The sequence below is a fragment of the Eulemur rufifrons genome, chromosome 6, assembly GCF_041146395.1.
Source record: "Eulemur rufifrons isolate Redbay chromosome 6, OSU_ERuf_1, whole genome shotgun sequence".
NCBI classification, from domain to species: Eukaryota; Metazoa; Chordata; class Mammalia; order Primates; family Lemuridae; genus Eulemur; species Eulemur rufifrons.
The window spans coordinates 66,172,469-66,200,451 of NC_090988.1; the positions used below are offsets into that span (position 1 = coordinate 66,172,469).

General features: G+C 33.3%; 1 protein-coding gene across 4 annotated transcripts in view; it reads right to left on the bottom strand.

Annotated features, from left to right (window-relative positions):
* SOX6 (SRY-box transcription factor 6) overlaps window positions 1-27,983 on the bottom strand; it is a 678,732-nt gene that overhangs the window by 315,545 nt on the left and 335,204 nt on the right. For all 4 annotated transcript variants that reach the window (XM_069471178.1, XM_069471179.1, XM_069471181.1 and 1 more), the window contains one exon: window positions 23,137-23,344. In XM_069471178.1, the coding sequence (XP_069327279.1) occupies window positions 23,137-23,344 (208 nt within the window). The remainder of the gene's footprint in view (window positions 1-23,136; window positions 23,345-27,983) is intronic.

A 27,983-nucleotide genomic window follows, 5' to 3' on the forward strand; every position in this document is an offset into this window, starting at 1 on the left:
ATATATGCTTTTTAAAACACTTCCACATACTTAATCTCTGTTTCATAATTTGATCATAAATACTGAGTTTTAAGTCACAGATATCCTTTCCAACCTAAGAATTCCATAGTTATGTTTTTTTATACCATGCTTTACTGAGACATTTTAAATATGTGTAAAGAAAGTCACTCTAACACTATCCCAGTTTCTCTGGATAATTCAGAGTTTTTAAGACACAATATGAAGAGCAACTTGGAGAAACAATGCACAAGTTGTGTTGTAATCAAATAACAACTAAGATATGAGCAGCTGAGCAGAAGGAAGATGGGCAACGGAATGCCGTACAGCAATCAGCACTGTTGACTAATCAGAATTTGAGACACTAGAAGGTAATAAGGGTATTATAAAGAATGGCTTATTGAAGGAGCAGCTGTTTATGTGTAGCTCACTGTTTAAATGAGTTCCACTAGATTGCCATGGTATGTTTTGGTGAAAATGTTTAACTCCTTTTAAAATGATCATTAGAGAAGAAACAGCAAAGAACCAAGTGGCAAGTTTGGAGATATCAAAACACCAACTAGGATTTAACAGCTTTGGAACAGCTCTCTGGGTGGTTTGAAAATTGTAGGAAATGCCAATTCCAATGACCTTTTAAATCAAAAGTATTTAGATATTTATTCTTCTCTTTAAAAGCTTAGAAGTTAGGTCTGTGCCACTATTATTACTGGGTTGTTATGGGCACAAACATGAGGTAGCAATATAATGGGGGAATGGTCCAGGGATAACAAAAAGAAAAGGCAGAGTAAAAATACCCATCAGGATAGCCACAAATCAGAGAACATATTAGAATTTAGAAATGTGTCCATTTTCTCAATAAGCAGAGGGAATAGATCCCGAATTAAATTTCAAAATAAAGTTTCAAATGTTTTTGGCTTAAAATATAATACTAAAACCACTCTCCTATATTGATTTAGAAGAAGGAAAAAAATTTTTAAAGCAGAATAGAGGGAATACAAAATAACATTTAATTCACTAATGTTATTTTCACAAAGCAATAATTATCTTATTCAGAACTACTTGTCATATAGCTGTATTGGCTTTGCAATTGGATTGATTCATAGAATTTTGTTCTCCTTACTTTCACCCAAGAAGCAATCGTCTATTGTTTCTTTTGCCCTACCAAAAAAAAAAAAAAGTCCATAAATTACAACATAAAAGCACCAAATAATACCTAACTGAATTTATCATAATATAGTATTATGAATATTTCATTTTGACAAGTGTTCGGTAATATTTTAAAAGCAGTAAGCAAGCAGTTGAAACTCTGCTATCTTTTGTAACAGTTCACATGTCAAACTGGCAAAGTGCCCATATTGTAAGACAGAAAAAAAATCTATTTAATGTCTGCCCCACAAGGCGACATGAGGTTTGATTGGCAGAAAGCAGAGAGTGGCTTTTGATCATGTGTCCTAACAAGCAGTTCCAGCTCCTGTCTTTTCAGCTGATGGGCTCCACATTACCCATTCAAACAGAAGTGACAGACCACTGCACTACTCTCTGGCTCTACTCACACGCAGTGGGAGCTATGCTGGAGACAGAGTCACTGATTAAATATATCACTTTTTCAAGACAAGCAGGTTGTCTGAATCAAAGTTGGACAGAATAGACTCAACATTATTAAAAGGGGATATAAAACTGGGATTGAGTGATGTTCAGCCAGTTTGCACAGCCTCAGGGATTCCCAGGCTGACAGGGGGAATAAGGAACAGCAGAACTCATAAAACAGGGTCAGAAATTAGCTGTGACACCTTGGCTATTTTCCCATCATTTCAGGACCACTGGGTTTCAAAATTCTGGAGTCTCTTTTTACATTTTTTACTTTCGTTTTTAAAAATAAATTCAGTAGAGGGAGAAAAACACATAAAAGCATGATTACTGCAGTTTGTCAATTATAGTCTTAAAGGGGATAAAATATTGGATGCAAACCCTTTGCATCTCATTTTGAAATATACTAATCCATGTTCTTCTAAATGGGACCCTTATTTTAGAATTTTATGCATTTATTAGATTGGCATTATAGTGTAACTTTAAAATCCAAGACTATTAATCATAGAAATTGTACAGTTTAAAATTTTTAAGTGTCCTAACAGATGGCTATTCCAGTTCTATTTATCATATTTAATCATCTTGGTTTCTTTGCTGTTGAATGGGTATTATTTGAACCTTTTGCTTAAAATATACTTACAGACATAAACATTTAAAATGTATACAAATGTTCAATACAAATTTCATCTAAATTTATGTGCTTTTAAATTTCTGAACATAGATTCTTATAATCTGTAGTACATTAGCAGCTATCTATGTAATGCAAATAAATAAAATCTAAAGTTTTTTTCTATTTGGAAAGTAAAAATAAATGTCCAAGGAAGTCAAAAAGAAAACACTATCTGGCTATAGAAACTACAGAAATTGACCAAAATGTAAGCAATAATCTGAAACAAATCATTTGGAAGCACAATATACAATTGAATAAATAATCCATTCAGATGTTATCGTAAAGCAATCCTTCCACACAAGACTTTATTTTCTTCTCAACTCAGATATAAAGAATTAGTTTTACCTTTTTTTTAACAGCATGCTCCAGCTATTTCTTAGAACACTAATGTTCTCTTTATTAGTTTTGGCATCCTTGTAAATATTTAGTAGCAACCTGCTTGTTAGATATTTAAGATATGATTAAAAAATTAGTTATTCCTATCAAGTTGAAGATAGAGTTTTAATACAGAAGAGTAAGGAATTAAGAGTGGCCATGAAATAAGATACTGAACTAATTGGGGATGAAGAGGTACAGGGATTGCATCTGCTAGAAGAAGATGGTAAAATTACAAAGAAATGGTAGGTGTTAGATCTATGAAAAGTGACATTTTGTTTTAGTGTGTTACTCATTTAGTTAAATTACTTTAAGTTTCAAAGTTCATTTGACATTTGCTGGTATATATTGGTTAAAGAATGTATCATTTCTAAGAATAATCTTAATACAAATAGTATTTAACTTCTGTTCCATACACCATAGAATATGCTATCATTAATTGATAAATAATGCCATGTTAATCAAATATATTTTACTGCATGAAAATAAAGTTACATGTCATCTGCCTTCTGCACTTCATGTCTTTAAAGATCTTTGTGGATGATTAAAATGATGACAAGATACATTCTATCCACCAAGCAATTATTTAGAAATCTGGTTGTTTTAAAAAAATGTAAGAAAATTAGCTTGAAGAGGATAATTTGACTTCCTATGTGAGCACAGATATAAAACAGGGGGAAAGAAATATTTATTGGCAATTGCTTCCCAAAATCTGAAATACAGTAAAATGACATTTCATTTTTTCCCAAGAAGTGGATTATATTTAACATACTTCTTTTTTATCAACCCTACCACCACCACCACCACCACCACCACCACCACCAAGTGCCTTTTTATTTAAGACCGATAGAAAAGAGGATAGGAAATTGCTACAATAAGTAGTCAACCACAAAGGGTAAGAAGAGGCAGAATCTGCATATGTATTGCCAATGAAAACATTAGATTGAGTAAACCTGAAGCACTCCAAAATACATTTTTCCCTTTTTACAACGCAGTTTTAAGAAAAAAACAATTGCATATTACCCATGCTTTACCAGATGAGTCTTTTATGTTTTATGCCAGGAAAGGCCAAAGAAACGAGGGGGGGGGGGGAATCTACAAAATATTTTGCAACACCATAAAAAAAAGAATACTTTCTTTTAAAAAATCCAAAATAATTAATTATTTTAGCCACTATATTATTGCTTACAGTAATACACAGCAATAACATTTACATTGATTGAATTCTGTTTCCTTAATGTGAAATTTGTTTGGGGTTAATTAGCACGGCTGAGGAATAAGCTTAATAATTTTATGTTGTTTACACTGGAGGCAGTTTTCCACGAGCACTACTCAAGGAGGAAGTGACATCTAATTTCAGACAAAACATGAAGGTGAGGATGGCTGCTCACTGTGGGATGGCAAGCCAGGCCCTTCCTCCTTCAGCAAGCCTCCCCACTACTTGGGGTATCTAATGGCAACAATACAAAGTTGTTCAAATCATTTCTCAGACACGATAAGTTTCCAAACCAAATACTGAGCTGAGCAAGGAAAAAAGAAAAGGACTTATACAAATGGAGAAAGTCCATGATATTAGATATTTTTACTGTCCCTTCCTTAAAAAAGCAGGTCTAATTAGTTGTCTTCCTAAAATGCGTACCTAGCATTTTTATTATGTATTGTAACATTTTGCTCAGAGCTGACATTTTTATTCTGACAAGCACTGTCTGGAGAGCTCTCAATAAATAATACATTGACAATTTTCAGTAAATAAGCAGTGGACACAAATCGTTATCCTTACTTACAGCTGCCCCACTCTAATAGTGCTTTTACAAGTGAGGTGACTATTCAGTCTAATGCAATCCTCTCAGTGCTAGAAAGACATTTTCATTCATTACCACGGTCACAAGCACTTAAAGCACTTTTAAGCCCTGTTGCAAAACAGCAGGAATGGCAGGCAGAGCAAGTGGGACTAACGAAAACTAAAGTTCATCACCAGAGAAACCTGAGGCTGTTCACCTAAAACCAGGAAATTCACTTCTGCCTAGGCCACCTCAACACTTCTAGATCTACATGTCTAAGAAGGATGTAAGATTTTCTTTGGCAATTAAATGTTAATCTTCTTAAAGCCCAACCATTGTGGGCTTTGTTTGATTAAATTTGGTTCATCATCCAATAATATTTATTAAGCACCATGAGATAAGGGATCATGCTATAGCCTGAGTGCTATACCTTTGATCAACGTACAAAAACAAATAAAATCTGAATCCAGATGAATACATTTGAAACCGCACAATTTTTCTTCTTTCCCTCATCAACTTTTCTTCCCTATCAACAGCCCCTAACACCGTCATTCTAACTAGTCACTAAACCACTAAGGCAGTTCTGAATTTCACTTTTCTTCATAATATTACATCAATTTGATTTTCTATGTGAAAATACAAACATATGAAATGAGATTTAAAGAAAGAGTAATAAAACGAGAAGGTAATATCTATACACCTTGATATATATACATAGCCTATAGCTAGTGCTTTCAACTCTACTTCTTGAACAAATCAATTTATACATTATTTGAACACTTCTTAGACAATTAATTGATCAGGAAGATGGCTGAAAACATATTAACCAGTTAGAAGTCAAACTCATGGTATCATATGGCTTAAGCTATATATTACAGTATAGAACAATATAATACAGTACAACTGCTATACCATAGTTCTCAATTGTTAGTGTGCATTAGAAACACCTGGAGGGATTGTTAAAACAGGTTGGTGAGCCCCATCCCAGAGTTTCTGATTCATTAGAAGGAGGGCCAAGAATTGAATTTGCATTTCTAACAAGTTCCCAGGTGATGCCAATGCTATGGACAATTTGCAAACCTCTGGACTACAAGATTAATCGAGTTCATCTAGACAGACAAGATGCACATGATCCATATTGAGGCAGAGCCTATAGTCACTTCCATTCTTTTGTATGAATAGACTGATAGATTATAGAGCTTCCACATGTGGACCCAGTGTGAAGCCACCTGAAAGTAACAATGACTAATGAAATGAGTTCTATAAGAAAAGCGGGGTTCAATTCATAAAAATGACAGGAAAGGGAGCCAACAGGTATTCCTCTCTTCTAATCTCCAAGAAACAGCCAGTTGTTTATCTCCCTGCTAGATGCATTACACCTTCACAGAGCAAATATTCAAACTCATCATGTCTAAACCTAAACCTTTTCCTGAAACCTTCACAACTATCTATATTCACCATCTTTATAGCCTTACCATTAAATCTCTCTGCCAAATATCTCCCCAACCTCACACCTCAAACCTAATTAGCAACCTCAACTGTATCTCTAAAAGGTGATTCCTCTTATTTTTCCCTGCCATTGCCTTAGTTATTTAGACTTTCATCAGTACATGCCTGAACCATTAAAACAGCCTCCTAACAGATTCTCCTGTATTTGCCCTTACCTCTTTCCAACTGATAATCAACAATCCACCAGTTACTTTCCTAAGAAATATGTTTTAATTGTGTCACTCATCCTCCTACTAAAAGTTCTCATCTGTTCCTCACTACCCAAAAGATAAAATTGAATCTCTTTATAATGGCTCCAACCTATTTTTTTAGTTGTGTCTCATTTCCTAGCCACACCAAACTTCTTGACATTGATCAAACTCACAAATTTATTCACATCATTGAAACTTTATTACATGCTCTTCTATCTACCTGGGATTCCATTATATCTCTTGTTCATTACGATGAGTTTGTAATTCATCAAAATCCAGCTCATATGTCAATAAATCCTTTCTTAGATCTCCTAGACAAGACAATTGGTCCCACTTCTGTACTTCCATAGCATTTTATAGCATCTTCTACTATTGCATTTATGATAATTACTCTATTTACATGTATTTTTCCTACTAAATTATGAACTACTAAAAAACAGTATCTACTCATCCCTGTGTTCATCTTCTTCTCCTCTTTCTCCACTTCTACCTCTCCCCAGCCTATACCCACTACAATACCAAATGAAAGAGCTTTTGTACCCCCTTAATATTTTGAAATAAAATATTCTTTTCCTTTGGGTAGAAACCCAGTAGTGGGATTGCTGGATCGAACAGTAGGTCTACTTTTAGTTCTTTGAGTAATCTCTATACTGTTTTCCATAGAGGTTGTACAAATTTGCAGTCCCACCAACAGTGTATAAGCTTTCCTTTCCCTCTGCATCCAGACCAGCATCTATTTTTGGACTTTTTAATTAAAGCCATGCTAACAGTTATATGATGATATCTCATTGTGGTTTTAATTTGCATTTCCCTGATGATTAGTGATGTTTAGCATTTTTTCGTATGTTTGTTGGCCATTTGTCTATCTTCTTTTGAAAAGCTTCTATTCATGTCTTTCGCCCATTTTTTAATGGGGTTGTTTGTTTCTTTCTTGCTGACTTGTTTGAGTTCTTTGTAGATTTTTGGATATTAGCCCTTGATCAAATGTATAGTTTGTGAATATTTTCTCCCATTCTGTAGGTTGTCTATTTGCTATGTTAATTATATCCTTAGCTGTGTAGAAGCTTTTTAATTTAATCAAGTCCATTTATTTTTGTTGTTGCTGTAATTGCCTTTGGGGTCTTTGTCATAAATTCTTTGCCTAGGCCAATATCTAGAAGAGTCTTTCCTATGTTTTCTTCTAGAATTTTTATGGTTTCATGCCTTACATTTAAGTCTTTTATCCATCTTGAATTAATTTTTGTTAGTGGTAGGAGATAGGGGTCCTGTTTCATTCTTCTGCATCCAATTTCCCCAGCATCATTTATTGAATAGGGCCTCTTTCCCCTGGCGTATGTTGTTGTCTACTTTGTCGAAGATCAGTTTGTTGTAGGTAGATGGTTTTATATCTGGGTTCTCTGTTTGATTGCTTTTGTCTGTGTCTCTATTTTTGTACCAAAATACCATGTTGTTTTGGTTACTATAGTGGAAATTAAAATCTTCTTGGAAGGCAAGATCAATAAATAGAAAATAATCAATAATATTTTTCATCTTTGTCAAAATCAATCGCTCATACTTCTACAGTTTTATTTGTGGATTCTCTACTATATTCCATTGAATATAGTAATATACAATGTGCCAATACCACATTGTTTTGATTATGGTAGCTAAATAGTATATCTTAATACAGTATTGGGTAGAGTAATTCTTAACGTTTTATTCTTGTCAAGATTGTCTTAGCTATTCTAGGGTCTGAGCCTTTCTATATAATTTCAGAATAAGTTTGTTTACGTACATGAAAGTCTTGCTGCCATTTTGATGGAAATTACATTAAATATATAGATTATTTGGAGGAAAGTTGACATTTTTACCATGTTGAATCTTCCAGTACATGAACACAGTATGTCTTGTCATTTATTTAAGTCTTCTGTGATTTTCTTTAATCAGCATTTTATAATTTCAGCATACAGATCCTGTACATGTTTGTTAAGTGCATACATGAACATTTCATTTTATTTGGAGGAATTGTAAATAGCATTGTGTTTTTAATTTCAGTTTTCATATGTTGCTATGGTATGAATGTTTGTTTCCCCCCAAAATTCATATGTTGAAACTCAATCCCCAATGTGGTAGAATTAAGAGGTAGGGTATTTGGAAAGTGATTAGGTCATAAGGGCTCCACCCTCATGCATAGGATTGATGCCCTTATAAAGGAGGCCTGAGGGAGATTGTTCGGCCCTTCCATGATATGAAGACACAATAACAAGGCACCAATTATGAAGTAGAGAGCCCTCACCATACACCAAATCTGCTGGCACCTTGATCTTAGACTTTTCAGCCTCCAGAAAATATCAAAGAGGCTAAATACTACACAGCAAGCAATAAATTTCTGTTACTTATAAGCTACCCAGTATATGGTAGTTTGTTATAGCATCCTGAGTGGACTAAGACATATATTCATTGCCATTGTAGAGAAATGTGATTAATTTTTAAGTGTTGATCTTATATCCCATAACCTTGCTGACTCATTAATTACAGGAAGCTAGTCTCTGTTTTGTTCTATCTTGTTTTTAGATTCCTTGGGATGGATAATCATGTCATTTCCAAGCAATTCTATGAAGGAAGGTTAGCCTTTGCAAGAGATGGTGCTGGAGCAAATTAGACAACCATAAGTCTAAAAAAAAAATCAGCCTTAGCTTAAAATTTATACTTTATACAAAAATTAACTCAAAATAAATTATAAACTTAAATTTAAAGTATAAAACTATAAATATTATAGAAAAAAATGAAAAAATGTTTAGAATCTAGGACTAGGCCAAGTATTCTTAGACTTGATACCAAACGCATGATCCATAACACGAAAAATTGTTCAATGGGAGCCCATGAAAATTATAAACTTTTGTCAGTGAAAGCCCATGTAAAGAGGATGAAAAGACAGACTAAAGACTGGGAAAAAATATTTGCAAACTACATATCTAACATAGGACTAGCAACTAGAATAATAAAAAACTTTCACAACTCAACAGAAAAGAAATCCAATTAGAAAATGGACAGAAAACATGAAAAGACATTTAATCTTCAAGAATATACATATGGCAAACAAGCATATGAAATGATGTTCAATATCATTAGCCATAAAAGAAATGCAAATTAACTGCACGATAAGATATCACTATACACCTATCAGCATAGCTAAAATAAAAGTGACAAAACCAAATGTTGACAAAAATGTGGAGAGGCTGGAACACTCACATATTGCTGGTGGGAACTTGTGGGTGCATAAACATTCAAACCACAGCAACATATGTATTTCACCTACTCTGAAATTCAGTATGCCAGTTTCTTGTAAAAATAAACATGCAATTGCCATACAATCCAGCAATTATACTCCTGGGCATTAATCCCAAAGAAAGGAATTAATCCAGAGAACAAGTTTATGTTCATACAAAAACCTATACACAAATGTTCATAACAACTTTATTTGTAATAGCCAAAAACTGGAATCTGCCCAGATGTCCTTTAACCAATGAATAGTTACACATATGTGATACATACCTATGCATACCATGGAATACTACTGAGTAATTAAAAAGTATGAACTATTTTTTATTTTGTTTTTATTGACACACATTTTATACACAACTTGGATAAATTTCTATGGATTTATACTGAAGTTTTATTTTTTAAAGCCAATTTCAAAAAGTTACATACCATTTAATTCCATTTATATGACATCTTTGAAATAGCAAAATCTTAGAAATGAAAAACATATTAGTGGTCACCAGGGGTTTGGTATAGAAGGTTATAGGGATGCTAGAGTGGAAAAGAGGTAGGTGTGGTTATAAAAGAACAATGCAAAGGATCCTTGTGATAATAGAACTATTCAGTATTTTAAATATTATCACTAAATAGGTGATTTATAGATGAGAAACATGTATAGAACTTAGTATACACACCCACACACAACTGAGTACAACTTAAAATGGAAAAATGTGAATAAGATCAGTGGATTGTTTCAATGTCAATAACCTGGTTGTGATATTATACAATAGTCTTTCAAAATGTTACCAATGGGGAAAACTGGGCAAAGTGTACATGGAATCTGTCTGTATTATTTCCTACAACTGCATATAAATCTACAATTATCTCAATAAAAATCTCCATTTAAAACATAGCAAACATAACATTTAATAATTAGAGTTATACTTTATTGACAAATGGAATGGTGTGTAGTTTTAAGTATTGATAATTTTAGAAAAGGAGGAATTCACAAGGGCTAAAGTAGTCAGTAGAAAACCAGACATGATCTAGAGTTTTGTAAATTGGAAAACAGATGGATAAAAAATTGAGATAAACAGAGCAGACAGAAGGTTATTCTGGATAGGAGCAATGATGGTGTGTGTTTGAGTAAATAACTAGTTCAACACAGTGCTGACTCTTTAGATAAGAAATCTTGTCCTGAGATTGTTAAATCTTAGAGTTTCTTAATCAGAGTACTCACTAGAGAAAGATTACAAAAGAACTCCAGGAACCAAATTCTAACGATATGTAGTGTCTCAAAGGTAACTAAGGAATGTCCAAATTTTACATCAAAGCAAAAAGAAAAAGTACAGCAGATGTGGGGGATAATGAAGAAGTATCACTGTTAGAAGACAAAATAAGCTAGAATAAAAATCAAGAAGGTAGTCTCTATCAGGTAGCCAAGAATATTCCTTATCCCTGAAGCATGCCACACAACAAGGAAAGGGTGGAGCAGTCACAAAGAGTGAGAGACAATGATTCAAAGTTTCTACCACAGTTTGAAATTATTAGAGCATGTCTAAGAAATTTGCTGTGTAACTTCACGAAAGGCTGGAGTTCTGCATACATTTGTAGCAAATTGAAAGGCTGCAGTTTCAGAACAGTTAGGAAGTGTTATGTCTAACTTAGTAAACAATAGAAAATGGAATGATATCTAGAATCACATTCCCATTGGCAGCATGACTTTTAAATAGGTAATGTGGACCAAGAAAGAAGGAAAAAAGGCCATTGAAAGAGGGAATTGTTTTGATTCCCTACACTGACTTGCAATTTTATTTAAAGATAAAGTTACAGTTAAGAAGAGCCTATAAGAGAGATAGAAGTAAAAACCAGAGGCACCATTCCAGGTCATTTAATAATCTTCACTCATTCATTCAACAAACATTTTGTAAGACTCTTATTATAGACACTGGGAATACAGCAGTGGAAAAGTCAGAAAGGGTCTCTGTTCTCATTGACTTCCCCACTTTAGTGGAGTGAGACAGACAATAAAAAAGACAAATGAACAAGAGCATATCAGGTAGTGAGAAATTCTATGGTGAAAATGAAATAGAGAAATATGTTAGAGTGTTTGGAGACTACTTTAGATTTAGAGGGTAAGTGATAATTAAGCCAAGATTTGAATGATAAGAAGGAGCCAGTATATGGAGATCTAAAGGAAAATCCTTCTAAACATAGGGAAAAACAAATGCAAAGGTCCTAAGAAATGCCTAAGGAGGGGAGGAAAATTCCAGGGCAGAGAAAAGAGTAGAATAATGGTAATATAAAATGGGCCTTGAAAGCTAGAATAATATGTTTGGATTTTAAGCAATGAATTTTATCATTTTCTACTTATTTATTTATTTATTTTAATATATTTATTTCAAAATGTTAGGGGGGTAAAAATGTTATTACATGGATACCTTGTATGATGCTTCAATTGAGGCTTTTAGTGTGCCCATCACAAGAATAGTGTCAATGAATTTTATTCTAAACATAACAGAGATTGATGATCACTGGCCTGATATCTATGCTCCAGTACCAATAAAATGCCTAAATCCTCTGAATACTAGATAACACTAAGAAGAAGAAAAAGGAGCATAATTCTAAATGACTGAAGTTAAATGCTAATGTTCCTGAGTTTACCTGGAAGTGAGACCAGACTTTCTGCTGTTAGTCAGGATGAGGATTTGAGAGTTAAATTAAAACCAATGAATAATTTTAGGACTTTATACAATGGATACAAAGGGGAGACTGGGGAAAATATCTTGAGTATCCATTGTACAAAGTCCTAAAATTATTCATCTCTTCCCCGTCTATAACACAAGCAATGAGTACAAGATAAGAGGTACTTATCTTGGGGATCAGTAAGAAAGTTCCACTTAAGCTAGTAATTGTATTCTGGAGTAGAATGGAATCCCAGTGCACACAATCTATTAGCCACTCTTTGAAAACTTCCCCTTGACTATAGGTTGCCATCATTCAAAAAGTACATATTAGCATAATAATCCACTGCTGTTATTGCTGCTACAATGGTGTTGCAAATAATTCAATATTTTTTCATATTTTCATATTCTTCATTATACCTTTATCAACTTTTTCCTAGCCATCTATTTGTATTTACTCATTTTTAATTCGTTATGTGAGAGCAATTAAAGAAATCCATAGGTCTCTAACTTCTGTACTCCCAATGCTAGTGGATGGCCTATATTCCATGACTTCATTATGAGAGTACTTGTCTGTTCTCTTAGTGCTAGGTATGGCTCCTCAGTTTATACTTAAACTCTCAAGACACCAATTAAGAAAGCTATGCTAGGTCTAAGTGTCACAGACATTCAGCATTAAGTCATAACTTGAAGCCATGGCTTTGTCTATAAGTATTATTAATACATTGGACAACAACTTTTCAGATATCAAAATTGGATAGCAGCTTTTATCTCTATCTTCATAAAGATTCTAGCATCAGAAAGAAGAGACTGGAAATAGTAAAGGACATTTTCAAGTATAATAAAAGAAAATGAATCATGAGATTGGTTCAGTTTGAATTGAAAACAGTTTGAAAGAGAAAAGTACTGATAGTGAACTCTAAAATTTGCATATAAACTCTAAAAGAAAATCAAAATTGCATAGATTTTTAGAAATTGTTCTTTAATACTTATCTAAACCAATATCCTCATTTTATAAATTAAGAAACTAGTACTTACATCAATTAATTAATTGATTATTAGATACTACCTAGGGTCAGGTAACCAGGGTCAGGATAAGAATACACATAAAATCCAGGCCAATATCTGAAAGGATTTTCAAGTTAAACATTCTAAGAAAGAGGTGAAAATTTACAGATAACAAGTCAACTGTTTGGCTAGAAAAATGTCTATTCAACATAAATGATTGGATAGAACAGTGGCAATAATTAACGGGCTTGTAATTCCGAATTTGAAGTAAGTATTTAAGAAAAAAATATTGTGAACCTGATAATACTCTAATTCTAAAGCCACACCTTGAGCTGGAAACATCAATAAAGAAGAGCAAAAGAGAAAAAAGTGTGTTTCCTAACAAACCTAGTAATCATGGTCCAGCAGGAGAAGAACAATACACTTGTGTGCTGAGTTGAAAGAACAGCTGAAGACTGTCCTTTTATCCTATTGTATTTACACAAGACAAAAAGAAAAAGGAAAATGGCAGTGAAGGGTCCATCAAAGGCTCTTGTTGAGTTTCTGAAAAGCTCAGTAAGAAGAAGAAAGCTATACTAGACATTTTGAGGAAGGTGGAACCAAAAGGTATAGACAACTAAAGCTTTCAGAGATTATAACATACCCACAAACATATACACATACACACACACACACAGCAGCAGCACCAGCAGCAGAAACTTCTTTGTGTAATGTTTTCCAAGAGAGTGGAAAAAGAGTACAAACATTTGTTAGCATCAGTTCCACTCCTGGGGAGACACCCGAGAGTAGAAACTCATTCACATGTGCATACGAAGACAGGTACAAGAATCTTTATAACATTATTGTTTGTACCAGCAGAAAACTGGAAATAATCCAAATGTCCAGAGATAGTAAACAGAATATACTGCTACATAACATATTATGGAATAGTATATGGAATATTGCACAAAGATGAAAATAAACTAGAGCTGTACACAGTGAAATTGATTTTAGAATATAAGTATAAAAAGCAAGTCACAATGGTTACAGTGTTACATCATTTTTATAAAATTCTAAAACAAGCAAGGCTAAACAGTGTATTATTTAGGGACAAATTCAAAACTGAAACATAAAAGAAAGAAAATGATAAACACAAACTTCTGGCAATAGTCTAGGCAGAAAAACAAAGATCAGAAAGGTGAACAAAACAAAGGTACAATCAATAGTATTAGTAATTTTTATTAAATTGGATGATGAGTTCACAAGTGTTTGTTTTACTTTTACGGTTTATAATATATATCAAATAATACATAATAAATATTTACATGTACCACTTCCTTTTCCATTCACTTTTTCTTTTGATTTTGCATACATATTATATAAAGAGAAAGAATATAAATCGAAAAACTGTCCCCTTTACTTGAGATTTCCAGAATAAATCCTGAAGAAGTCAATCTAATGAATTTTCAATGGAAAAATACAAAATGCTAATGATCCACTCAAACTCCACAAGTTAAAAAATCATAGGAGAATATAACACTTCATAAAACCATCAGAAAGCCACATCCTCTTTCTAAACAACAAAATGCCAGGAGAGCATCTTCTAGCTTCCCAGTTCAGTACGAGGAAAAATCAGAAACAACTGCTTATATCTGTTCTCCACATTCTTAGAGAAAGAAACTTAAAAATGAATTTTTTAATCTGAGGAAATAGAAATGGGTCAAAAATTTGAAGAATCATTAAAAGACAGGGATACACAAATTTAAGTTAAGAAAAGGATTCAAACAAATAGTATATTGCCTGCACCGTAAATGGGAGTTGCAAAACAATAACAAATAGAAACAACGGAGATTTGTCCAGAATGTCTGGGGTTCCCAGAATTCTAGATCATTGCATGTTTTATAAGGTTAAATGAGAGGATGACTTCTTTCAAAAAAAATTAGTAAGCAAATATACTTAACACAAAAATATATTAAACATAATTATTTTCATAATTCAAAAACCAACAGTTTTAGCTCTTCAGTATAATCCCTAAATATAATCACATAACACTTTCAGAAAATATCTATTTAAACTATCTACTACTAGGTAAGTATTTACTATGAATATGATAAACATTCTTTAAAACAGGAGCAAAAACACAAATATCATTGGGAGGAAAGATTTATTTTAAAGAGAATTAAAAAATGAATTTAAATGAAGTTGCATCAGCATTGCTCTGAATACCCAATTGCTTCAGAGTATGAGTGCAGTCTTAGGAAACTTCAGCATTTAAATGATTTGAAATTTTAAATTTATTTGAAATAATAATTTTGGTTTTTTTTTAAATGAATACTTAATGTGTTTCTTATGCAAAAATCCAAAACCTTTCCAATTTTTCCCTTGAATAAGAAAACATAAAGAAAGGTTTGGATCTGGGATATTCTAAATGCTTCACCAATATAACCTTCAATCAGAATAGTGGGAAAAACCTGACAGCCATAAATTTTGCCTTAAAAATTATTTTGATACTCTAGCATGGCACGAGTGGTAATTTTTTAATTAATAATATGGACTTTTAATAGATTTTTATTTGAACAGAAGCACATTGTTCTTAACTGGGTACTATCTAAAATCCTCATCCAAAGCTTTACCAACTTCTCTCACTGACAACATCACATTCCACATATTTCTCAGCAGGGAAGATTGGCTTCCAGTGGGGAAACTTTAGTATCAGCTTTTCCAAAGAGCCTGAAAGGAGAGTTAAACTGAATTGCTCTTCCAGAACACAAGAACATCATTGCTGCCAAATGCAAAATCCCCTAACACCATGGGACATTTCCTATGATTCTGTCTGTGGTCCAGGATGAGATTCCTACAATATTTCTTTTTAAAAATTTCTTGAAGCAACAATAATAAAAGTAATAATAGCTATAATAACAATACTGATAGTCATAATTATACTAATAGAAGCTATGTATTTTATATATTAATATGTCAAATTCTCAAAACAACCCTGAAAGGCAGGTATCATTCATCTAGTTTTACAGATGACAGAACGGAAACACAAAAGGATGAAATAATTTGCCCAAAGTCACAGCTAGGCTGCATTTATTAAACACATTTATTGAGCACGTTTACTCTGTGTTGGCAATGTTCTAAATGCTTTAGTTACATTAACTAATCCTTGATCTTCTTGAAAATCTTGATTCTCATGATAGCACTACAATGATACTCATTTTTTGGTTGAGAAAACTGAGACACAGAGAGGTTAAGTAACTTGCTCTATATCGCCCACCTGGTAAACGCTAAACTGAAATTAAAATACAGGCAGCCTAGCTCCAAAGTCCACACTCTTAAGGAGGAAATTACAGTATCTCTCTAAATGGAAGAACTTAGATTCAAACGTAGATCTAGCTCACTCAAAAATATGACTTTCAAAAATGAGTTTCTCATTGTTTGAACTATACCATATACCTCCTTTAGTATAACAAAGGCTATCAGATGAGCAAAAGAAACTAACATATGCTAACTAAATATACTTCAGTGAAAGTATATGTAGAAATCCAAATTATTGTTTAGACATGTGAATAATGATAATAATCCATCAGATATACACATAAACACATAAACACATGTCTCTTCTTGTGCTGGGAAACAGCTGCATAATCCATTGGAAAGCCTGTCCCATCAGGAATCCAAAGCTCAAATGCTGTTGTCCTTTCTCTACATGAATAATAAAACAAATCTGCATACTTTTATTACCATGATAGCCTGAAGAACACAATCCCATTAGGCAAATACTCTAATTTTTAACCAATGTTATGTTCTATGAAATTGTACCTAAACCCTGCATACTTTCCAATAAGTTTCTGGCTCTATCAAAGAGAGTTCATTTATTTAAATATTTCTACCTAACCATAAGCATTCTCACTCCCTCCTGATCACAATAATTATCACCTAAAGAATAAATCTTTAAAAAGAGCCAAAGAGTCAAAAAAATATATATTTTATTTTGTCAGACAGTTGAGTGTTTTACCATTGTATCCCTTTACCTGCAATCTCACATAGAACCTGACTCAAACGAGTTCACTCAGCCTAGGATCATACACTTAGTAGTATGATACACAAGACATGATAGTGGCTGAAGCACTATTATTAAAGAGAGATTAAAACAGCTGTACATTATGCTGAAGCACTCACTCTTCCCTTTACAAACAGACGGTCCTGGATTACAAGCAGCACTTGACCATTTAAATCACGACAACCACCAGATTTAACCAGCTGGGCCATATTCTCCTAGGCAGTGCCTGTTGACCTCCTCAGTAGCAGCTGCTCAAATGAAATTCTCATTAGACAACTTATTTTCAGAAGCCAAAGGACTCTCTGATTAAATATATGTATTTAGATATAGAAGTCCTTTTTAAAGTATTCATTTTCTGACAACTGTCGCTTATGTTAGAGCCCAGCTACATTGGCAACAAGCTGGGTGATACAAGGATAACTAAAATTCATCATTTAATCACAGCTGAAGAATTTTTATCTTGGAAGCATTTTAACCTGAATCTATTAATCAAAGCCTTTCTGTACACTTTACGCATCAATAACAACAGCATTTTAAAAGGTAGTTTCTGATATTCAGTCATTCAATCTATCTATGCATCTATCTACCTACCTACCTACCTATTTATCTACCTATGACACTAAATCAAAGTTAAATTTACAAAAATCAGAAACCTTGCCTATCTTCCCACAATTCTTCAGAGGGGGCACTTCAGACAAAGCACCTTTGTTCAACAGCATTTAGCAATCTAGTCAAATCAATGCTCAGGGAGGATATTTCTTGAAGGAGTGGCAGACTAAACATTTGACAATAATTTGGTTGATCAAAGCATCTGCCTAGAAAGTTTTTGTTTCATCATGCAAATATTGTTTTTAAAAGGATCATAATAAACTTTTTATAAATCAGTTTCTGCATATGAGCGCAAATGAGAGGGAAGGTATTTAGTCTAAGAGTCAAAATAGTCTTCAGAACAAGAATGATGCAAGAAAGGTCATCATTTATTATATCAATCACACAGGCTTGTCAATCAGCTAATCATGAAATATGGCCCTCAAACCATGAAGTAAAAGTGAGGGAGAGGTGAGTAATGCATTTAAAAGCTCTTAAATGTCCCATGCGATAGTATGTCCAAAATGAGGAGATGGACCTGAACCTTTAAAGGGTCAAATTCAGGCAAATATTGGGGAAGCTGTTATACCTCCTTAGACCCAGAATATAATTATTTTAGAATAAAAAATTTATCCTATACTTTTTTAATAATGACCTTTCCTATAATCATTTCTGTTCTCCCATGCTATTCTGTTCTATTGCTCCAAGCAGATAACTGAAATAAAGATTCAAACTCAAGATATCAAACTCAGGATAAAAAATAGAAATTCTCATTGATTCCATCTCCAAAACATCTCCCTCCATTCTTCATCATCATTATTATTATTAATTGTATCATCACTCTTATATTTACCCACAGTTTAAAAACTCAGCTCCCTTTGAATCATTCCTCTCTCGTGGTCTCTATGCTCAAACATCAAGTCCTAACAATTCTATCTCCTAATGTCTTTTCCATATGCACCCCTCTTCCTTCCTCATTTCTGCTACCTTAGTTCAGAGCCTCATTATCTCTAGCCTGATTTCCTTAATGTCTCTCCCTGCTCCCATTCATCCTCAACAGTGCTGCCAGATTAACTTTCCTGAAGGAAAGCTCTAATCCATCACATTACTGTGCTAAAAAATAGTGGCTCCTCCATCACCTTCAGTATAAGGTCCAATCTCCTTAGCCAAGAATTAAAGGGCATCCACAATCTTCACATAACCTACTTTTTCAATCTTATATACCATATGCATCTTCACCTTAAGTTAGAACCTGAATTGTTGACTATTTTAAAGCTCTCTGCCTGTTCCTTCTGCCTGAAAATGCCTTTCCCCTCCATTTCTGTCTACATAAAATCTTTCATTCTCCAAGACAAGCTAAGACTCATTTTCCTGTAGAGCTTTTCCACAGCTTCCTAGGCAGGAACAATTTGTCTATCTTGTAAACTATCTTACTTAACATTTCACCTATACAACTCTCATATAACATATATTAGACATTGAATTAGAGATCATTTTGTATATGTCATATCTCTTACTAGAATATAAATTCTTTAAAGTTAGAGACTACTGTTATCTTCATTAGGGGTATGCCATGTCATCTAGCATAGGGGTTCTTAACCTGAGGTCCACAGACCCCAAGAGACATGGATAGAATTTAGGGAGTCTATGAACTTCAACAGAAAAAAATTCTTTTTCCCTAACCTCTAGTTGAAAATTTGCATTTCCATAAATTATGGATGCAGGCAACAAACCATAGAGTATTTTTGTAGTACCTATGACATTGTCACCAACAGTATCACAATTGATATTTTTATATCACATTACACTTATAGATATCTCAAAATATCTTTCATGCTTATTAGTACTTCAAAATTGTGATAGTGTTAGGCCGTCCATTAGATCTTGTTTTTAATGCATTAGTAAAATAGCACATTCTACCATATCACAAATTTTTTAAATTATTTATCATTTTAATATAATTCACTTATACTGTAATTCTGTGTATTTTACTTTAGGTACTTAAAACCATTCTAAGATAAGATCTGTAGGCTTCACTAGACTATCAAAGGGATGCACAGAAAAAAAAGGTAAGAAGTTAATAATCTCAGAGTTTAAATATAGTGGCTTGCACAGAAGAAGAAAAACATGTAGAAAATTTAATCACAAATACTATGTAGTTCTTGATTAGGGCCATAAAAAAGATATACCATCAGCTATAGAATATCATTCATAAAAAAAAATCACAGTCTTAGTAGTGGAAAAAGACCAATCCTGTGTCCTCTACAACAGCCCAATTAAAATGGCAACTGAGATTGCTGCATACCTCTAAGGATGGACAATTTATTACCTTTCAAAGATTATTCCATATGGACAACTACAACTGTTACATAGTTGGTCTTATTAGCCATATTCTGGTTCCTTATAACTTCTTGTCATTGATCTGTATTCTATCCTCAGGAAACTAGATAGGATAAATCCAATCTCTCCTTCATGTGACTTTAAGGACCCATCATGTCATCCTTGAGCTCCTTTTCTCTAGGGTTAATATTATTAGTTCCTTCAATCATTCCTTTTATTATATAATTTTTTCTCTATGATCATGTCAGTTGTTCTCTGAGAACATCTCAATGCTTTTGAGTCCCTATTAAAGTGTCGTAATTCAGAACTCACCAAAATACTTCAGATACATTCTATTGAGCAGGGAGTTCAGGGGGACTACCACCTCTTAAAAGCTTTATACTGTACTTCTTATAATGCTGATTGAGATAGCAATGGCAATTTTCTGGCAGTATTCACCATGCTGACCCCATTGTACTTTCAGTCACCTAAAACTCATAAGATATTTTTTTCATTCATGTGGCTGCTATTTATATTTCCTTCAGTAATTATTTGTATACCCAGGGGTTTTGGACTTCTGAACTTGATAATAAGACCTATTAATTTTACCTTGACAGTTTGGTTTTCAGTTCATATTTCCAGTTTGTCAAACTCAAAACCTTTTGAGTTTTGTTTCTTTTTTTTTTTTTTTTTTTTTTGAGACAGAGTCTCACTCTGTTGCCCGGGCTAGAGTGAGTGCCGTGGCGTCAGCCTAGCTCACAGCAACCTCAAACTCCTGGGCTTAAGCGATCCTACTGCCTCAGCCTCCCGAGTAGCTGGGACTACAGGCATGCGCCACCATGCCCGGCTAATTTTTTGTATATATATATTTTAGTTGGCCAGATAATTTCTTTCTATTTTTAGTAGAGACGAGGTCTCGCTCTTGCTCAGGCTGGTCTCGAACTCCTGACCTCGAGCGATCCACCCGCCTCGGCCTCCCAGAGTGCTAGGATTACAGGCGTGAGCCACCGCGCCCGGTCTTGAGTTTTGTTTCGTTCATATATTCTGTTCCTCCCAGATTTGTGGGATCAGTAAATTTGATGTGCATGCTTTCTATCACTTCATATTTGCATTTAATATATTATGTACAGTAACATACACTAAAGATGCCTGAATTTCTGATGTCTAAAACATCTATACTGCAAAAAATAATCAAATATCTGTAAACTACGTAAAAAATTATTTGCTAGTAGGAATATAGTGATAAAGGACTCCTTACAAGTATTTCTCTTGTACAAAATCAACTATAACACATGGCAATAAAGAGGAAGAATATAAAATTAACCATTATTTGCAAGAAAAAATAATTTAAAATTCCCTAGTAACCCAAGAAAAAAACACAAATCAATTTCTTTATTTTTACATTAAAGAGCTTTCTAAACTATTTTGAAAATCACTTACTTATAGAATTAAAACCATCCTTTTGATGAATCACAATTAAAAGTAATCTAGCAATCTCACTATTCAGAGGTGATTGATCTAGAAACCTCAGCTATTCAGAACATAGCCAAGAATGAGGAAAACAAAGTCTCTGAAAAGCCAGAAGAGTCAGCACAAACTTCATTCACTAAAGATCATGTATATTACCCAGAATCTCCCAGCAACTCATCAAGAACATACTTGTTCATACTTTAAATGTAGTCTAGAATATCTTGATCATCTAATTTCATAATCTACAGATGAATGGAAGAAGCAAATTAGAAAATATTTACAACTGAGCAAGAAATAACAACCTGCAACCTGAAATCTAAGAAGGGTAAACCAACACATACACACACCAAAAAAAGATACACATATATATTAAGCAGACACAAGGACTCTAAAGTTTCATAATTGTAGAGAAAAAACTATAAAGTCAAATGGTCCTAATTATCTCAATGATCTCCAGGGGCATCATTACATTATAGCACAGGAAATAATTGACATTTATAATATGATAATCATCACAACACCTCAAATTTACACAGTTTATAGTTCATAAAAGACTTCATATTCACTATTATGGTTAATTCTCAAAGTGTTTGAGTTGCCAAGTCAGATAATAGTACCATACCAAATTTTAACTTTTGTGGCTCAGAGAGATTGAAGAATTTACCCACGGTCACATAATTGTTAGACAGGTATTAGAGTTCCTAGTCTATTGCATCATGATCCTGAGCCATCAAAAAATATTTACATCTTGTGCCATATGATATGGTTAATAAAACAGGGAAGCATGCAATACATTTGAGAAAGATTGCTACCAAAATTAATTGGATACTTTTAAACTTTTGAGCCCTTAAAGGAATAAAATGAAGTTACATGAAAAATTCCCTTATATCTAATTTCAATTTCCTTACAGTGTCACAGACGTCTGAATTTAACTGACAATGCTAGTAATAAACCCAGAGCTATTAATTACCCTACATTTCAAGGCCTAAAAATCTATACATAAAAAATGAAAGCACGTACACAAATATAAAAATCACTCAGACTTGATTTATTTTGTTTAAAAATATTACTGGAGAATCTTCTTTCATTTCTGTTTTCTAGGATCCAGGTGAACCTGAGTGGACCCTTGTACAGAGTAGAGAAAGTAGATGTGGGATGTTGCAGCAGATGTTACACGTCAAAGAACTTACCCTTGAACATTTAGCTTTAACAATATTTGAAGCCCTCAACACTCATTCTATAATATATGGAAGTAAAGTAATATAATATTTATAAATTTATGATATTTACAAAAATGAAGAAAAATAATTTTTTTTAATTTTGCTTGTTAAACAGTTGATATTTTCATAAAGAAACACTATCCACCAAAAGGAAATAAGAGAGAATAAATAAAAAATAAAGTTGTAGTTAGGAAAATTCCCTTTCTACTTTTTTTCCAGAGTAAAGCTTACAGTCAGTTTAAAATCTTGATCTGTTATGATAAGAACCAAATAAAATGCACAAAGTTTTAGAAAAATGGAGCTATCTGCTTAACACTCCTAATGGATCACAATCTGAATAAATTTTTCCTAGCTAGTGCTAATTATGTACTTCTCTGGCCCTTTAAATCACACTCATTTTTTTAAAGCTTAGAATCTTTAGAAGGAAAAAACCCAACAGTTATGTCCACACATACCCTCTTGTTCAGTCCGAGTCATTTCCTCAAGCTTCTTCTGTTTCAGTGTGTCCACCACATCGGCTAGGCTCCCTTTGCGGCGTTCTGGGGTTCCAAAAGTAACACTGGTCATTATCTCGCGGTCCCGACTCCCTTCGTCAGGCTTATGTGGTGAGGTAGAGGTATTTCGGAAGGAATATAGGGGGCATAACTTATTATTCTCTGATTCCTAGAAAAATAAAATAAAATAAAACTATTAGAATACAAGTTTCTTTGAATACCGTTGGAGAAAAAGCTCAAACTCAGGACAGTATACGATGCTTAGCAGGACAAATAAAATACATTAACAAAAATAAAATGCAATAACTAACTTGGTAGGACAAATAAAAAATATAACTCTGATTAAACAATACTAAACATTAAAGAAATAATTATCAAAGGAACTAACCTGAAATTGCATATTAAAGCTGTTTAATCATGTCCTTTGATTTAGAACTAGTAGAAAAGTTAGCTTCAGTATCCAATGTTCATTGTTCACCAAAAAATACATAAATTGTCTAACTCAGTGCCAGAAAGTTAGCCAACTTGAATATTTTGTGTGCTGGGGTTTGGGGAAAATTGGTTTTTTTCTAGCTATATATATCTGTCCACAGTTACGGAAGCCTCTTTCTATTCCTTACCCTTACCACTGATACTTCAGCACACAGTAACACATTTTTCATCTGGTATTTTTTTTAGCAAAAGGACAAGTTTACTACAGAAACATTTACACAATAATTACTTCATAGTACAGAGAAGTTAGCTAACTGGTAAGAGGGTTAGATCCATCAGCTGAGGAAGAAAAGCAAATCTGAGGTTGAAAATAACAAATACTTAAAAGTTTATAGAAAGAAAATGTTTTTATATCTCTCTAAATCAGAACTGAGGGTTGGAAGCAAGTATTATTTGGCCACAGCCTTTCAATGCTCTTGCATTCACTTTATCTGTTTGCACAAGGGGATTCTTTCTCTCTACACAAAAGTATGTAAAGTAAATCATCCAGGTTTTGTGATTATCTTCAGAAGCTTGAAAATCCTAATTGCTTGAAAATCCTCTATCTCTCTCTCTCCTTCACAAACAAGCCCAGGAAACTTCAAGAACTAGAGAAGCATGAGGCAAAAGTTACAGAGTTAATAACTAGTGGGAAAGGGTGAGAAAAGGAAAATGGAATCTAGAGCAGTAAGTTTCCCTGTATATTAAATGATACAATAATTATACTCAATAAATGCTAGATATTTGGGTATTGTCATTGTATATAAGGTGGGATAAACCTTATTTTCAGATAACATTTGTAAAGCAGGTAGGCACAGTGCTGAGCTCACACTACCGAAGTGGTGTTTAATAAATGGTAGATACTATTGTTCTGAAGGAAGAAGCAGATCTCAGAATAGGTCCAAGGTTTTTCTCCCTTCTGGACCTGAGGAATTGTGAAGTAAAAAAATGTTCATGAGTCTTTAGCTAAATCAAATATTGTGAAACTTGTGAATATATTAAAAACCATTGAAATGTATACAGTAAATGGGTAAATTGTGTGGTATGTTTACTGTATCTCAATAAAGCTGTTAAAAAATATTGTGAACTAAATCTTAATCTTTTCTGTATTCCCATTCCTAGCACAAATACCTGGACCAGAGCAACTCAATATATTTGTGCTGAAATAAACTGAAAAAATAAATGGGGCAGGGCAAGAAAGAGAACTCCTCTTTACCTTGCTCCTACATCCCTTCCTTCCTCTAGGAAAGATGTTTTATCTCATTTAATGTTTACAATAATTCTATGGAGTGATGCAGGGGGACTCCGTCTTTTAGATGCCAGCCATGGTTAGTACGTGGCTCCTTGGAATCGACAGTTTGTTTTCTACTGTGTGCAAATGAAAACTCAGAGATATATTTGCCAAAGTCATTTTGATCTCTTAGTAAAGTCCATATTAGATATCGGACCAAGGATTTTATTGATTGATAATCAGCATTTGATCAATCATGCTTCATTTACTTTCATTTCCAATGCAAATCATTTTTACATCATAGCCTAAAAAAATTTTTTTAATTAAAAAAAAAAAAACCTACTCAACCTAAGGGATTAAAAACCAAGTCAAAACAGTAATGGGTGAAAGCGGTTACCTACAAATGACTCACCAATGACTGCAATAAAGAAGATTTTTCCATCTCTGCCAAATTGAAATTGAAAGATGCTAGGAAAGGTTCTCCAGCCTAAATAACAACTTTAGCTTGTACTTAGAGCATTTGGGCTCCATAGAGTAACATTTTTTCCTATCAGAACTAATTTCAAACTCATTATCTTATCAACTCATTGTCACTTATTTATTAGACTATATTTCTTGTTTTATACTCATGGGAATGTGGTTGGTCACTGCCATTCTGTACCACAGACAATAACCATGGTTCCTTATCGCAATGAAGACCCACAGCGTCCTCAGCCCCACAATGTATGCAAAATGGTTCAACACGACCAAATAGCAGAGAGCAACAGGCTAAGAAGTCATGATTTACCCCCAAAAGCCACAAGAACTACTTATGATATGTCACCAAAGTGCAAACATAGGCAGTCAATAAAACCATAAATAGCTTAAATTGTGTAAGTCGTGTTAGATTATCCCCTTAAAACAATGAAAAGGGGTGGCCCTCACTTTTTAACTTTCTAAAATTTAACCAATATTAACATTCCATGAATGAGGCCTTTGAGCAATTCCTATGAGTAAAAAGGGAACAGAAATCAATACACTCACAATAGTTAACAGTCTATTAAAAATATAAAGTCAATAATGCCAAATTTCAAAAAGAAACTTGACAAAAGATTTTATTTTTTAAGAGGCTAAGTAATTTTTGAGTAAATTTTCTTAAGGAAAGGAAAGAAAGCTCTGCTTATTTTGTAATTTCCTAAAAACAAAACATGTCCAATGGCACACTTATTGAGACAAAATGTCCAGTGAAAATATCTATCAAGTCTAGGTACATGTCACTGCAGCACAACTGTCAAGAAACTTTAGACAATATTTCCCTAGAGCATTGGTTCAACGTGGAGAATAACCTGGCAAATGTGTCAAAATGCATATTCCCTCAACCCCTCTCAACCTTCCCAAGGATAGAGCCAAAGAATGTGAATATTGATGAACATCCCAAGTGATGCTGATGCAAAGGCCCTGACCCCACTTTAAGAAACACTGCTCCCTAAAAGGCAATGAAATAAATGTGTTTTGCCTTAACATTACAATGTGAATATAATTATGAAATTTTTTTAAGCTGGTTAATTGTGGTTTTTAAAAATAACATAAAGGAGATTAATTCTCTTCTTTTGATCTTTCTTTTGAAAACAACCACTGTGTGACATGACTGAACACATGACCATTACAAAAAGCAGAACACATGGGACACTGAGTTAGTAAACATTAGTTGATTCAAAGGAAGTTTCCTATAAATTTTTTTCTCTCAGCTGGAAATCAATTAAACACAGTAGATAAAATATATGTAGATGACTGAAAAACCCAAAGTAGTACCAAAAAAGGGTAATTAGATAAAGTTTCAAGAAAAGAGAAAGCAATTTTCACAAATCAAGAATTTTAATTGAGATGTTTCCCAGTGTTTGAAGGGATAGAAAAGTAAATATTAAAAACAAAAAATATTAAAATAAATACTGCTCAGATTTTTCAGAAGCTGTTATTCAAAACTGATTGCTCAGTATTGGCATTCAAAGTTCAGATCAAAGTGCATTTCATCCTTGAAGCCCTTCCTGACCACACTGAGCCTCACTATATGCTACTCCCTAAACTACATATTGAAACACTTAATTATAATCATATAATTTAGCATTTAATAATTTACTAGAGGAAATTATTTGTTACTATTTGCATGTAATAGTCATATTTGTAACTAAATTTTAATTCTTGAAGGACTGGGTCATGTTTCATGCTTCTTCTATATGCATCCGGAACATACAACAAAATGTTAAGTACCTATAGGCCGATGAATTTGAAATGACTACTCACCAAATATGTCAAAAATAATCAAAAATTAAGGGTAAGGGTAAAGATTTGCTCTAACAATAATGGGATCATTTAAGCAAAATATTTAGAACTGAGATATTTTTAAAAATAAGGATTGATGATATATACCACACAGCCATTAAAAACAATGCTATTATCATTTGAAAATATAGTTTTGTTTATAGTGATAAATAATTAGAGGCAATCTGCATGCCCAATTGTAGGGATTATTTGAGGGCATTATGATTTAATTCATATGATGAAAAAATTTGATACTATTTAAAATCATATTTTTGCAGAATTTAATAAAATGTGGGAATATTCATAATGTATTGTTAGTAAAAAAGTATGTTAGTGAAAATATATCAATATACATTTTAAAAATGGTTTTATTTTTAATTATTATGGATAACATAATAGTACATATTGGGTACATGTGATATTTTGATACAAGCATAGAATATATAATGATCAAATCTGCATAACTAGAATATCTATTGTTTCCACCAACAGATGAATGGATAAAGAAAATGTGGTGTGTACACACACACACAGACACACACACACACAAAATGGAATATTATTCTGCCATAAAAAAGGATGAAACACTGTCATTTACAATAATATGAACGAAACTGGAGGATATTATGTTAAGTAAAATAAGCCAGGCACAGAAAGACAAATGTCACACATTCTGACTCATATGTGAGAGCTCAAAAATTGATCTTATGGAGGTAGTGAATAAAACAGTGGTTACCAGAGGCTGGGAAGGCTAGTGTGGAGGTAGAGGATAGAGACGGATTGGTTGATGGGTACAAAAATACAGTTA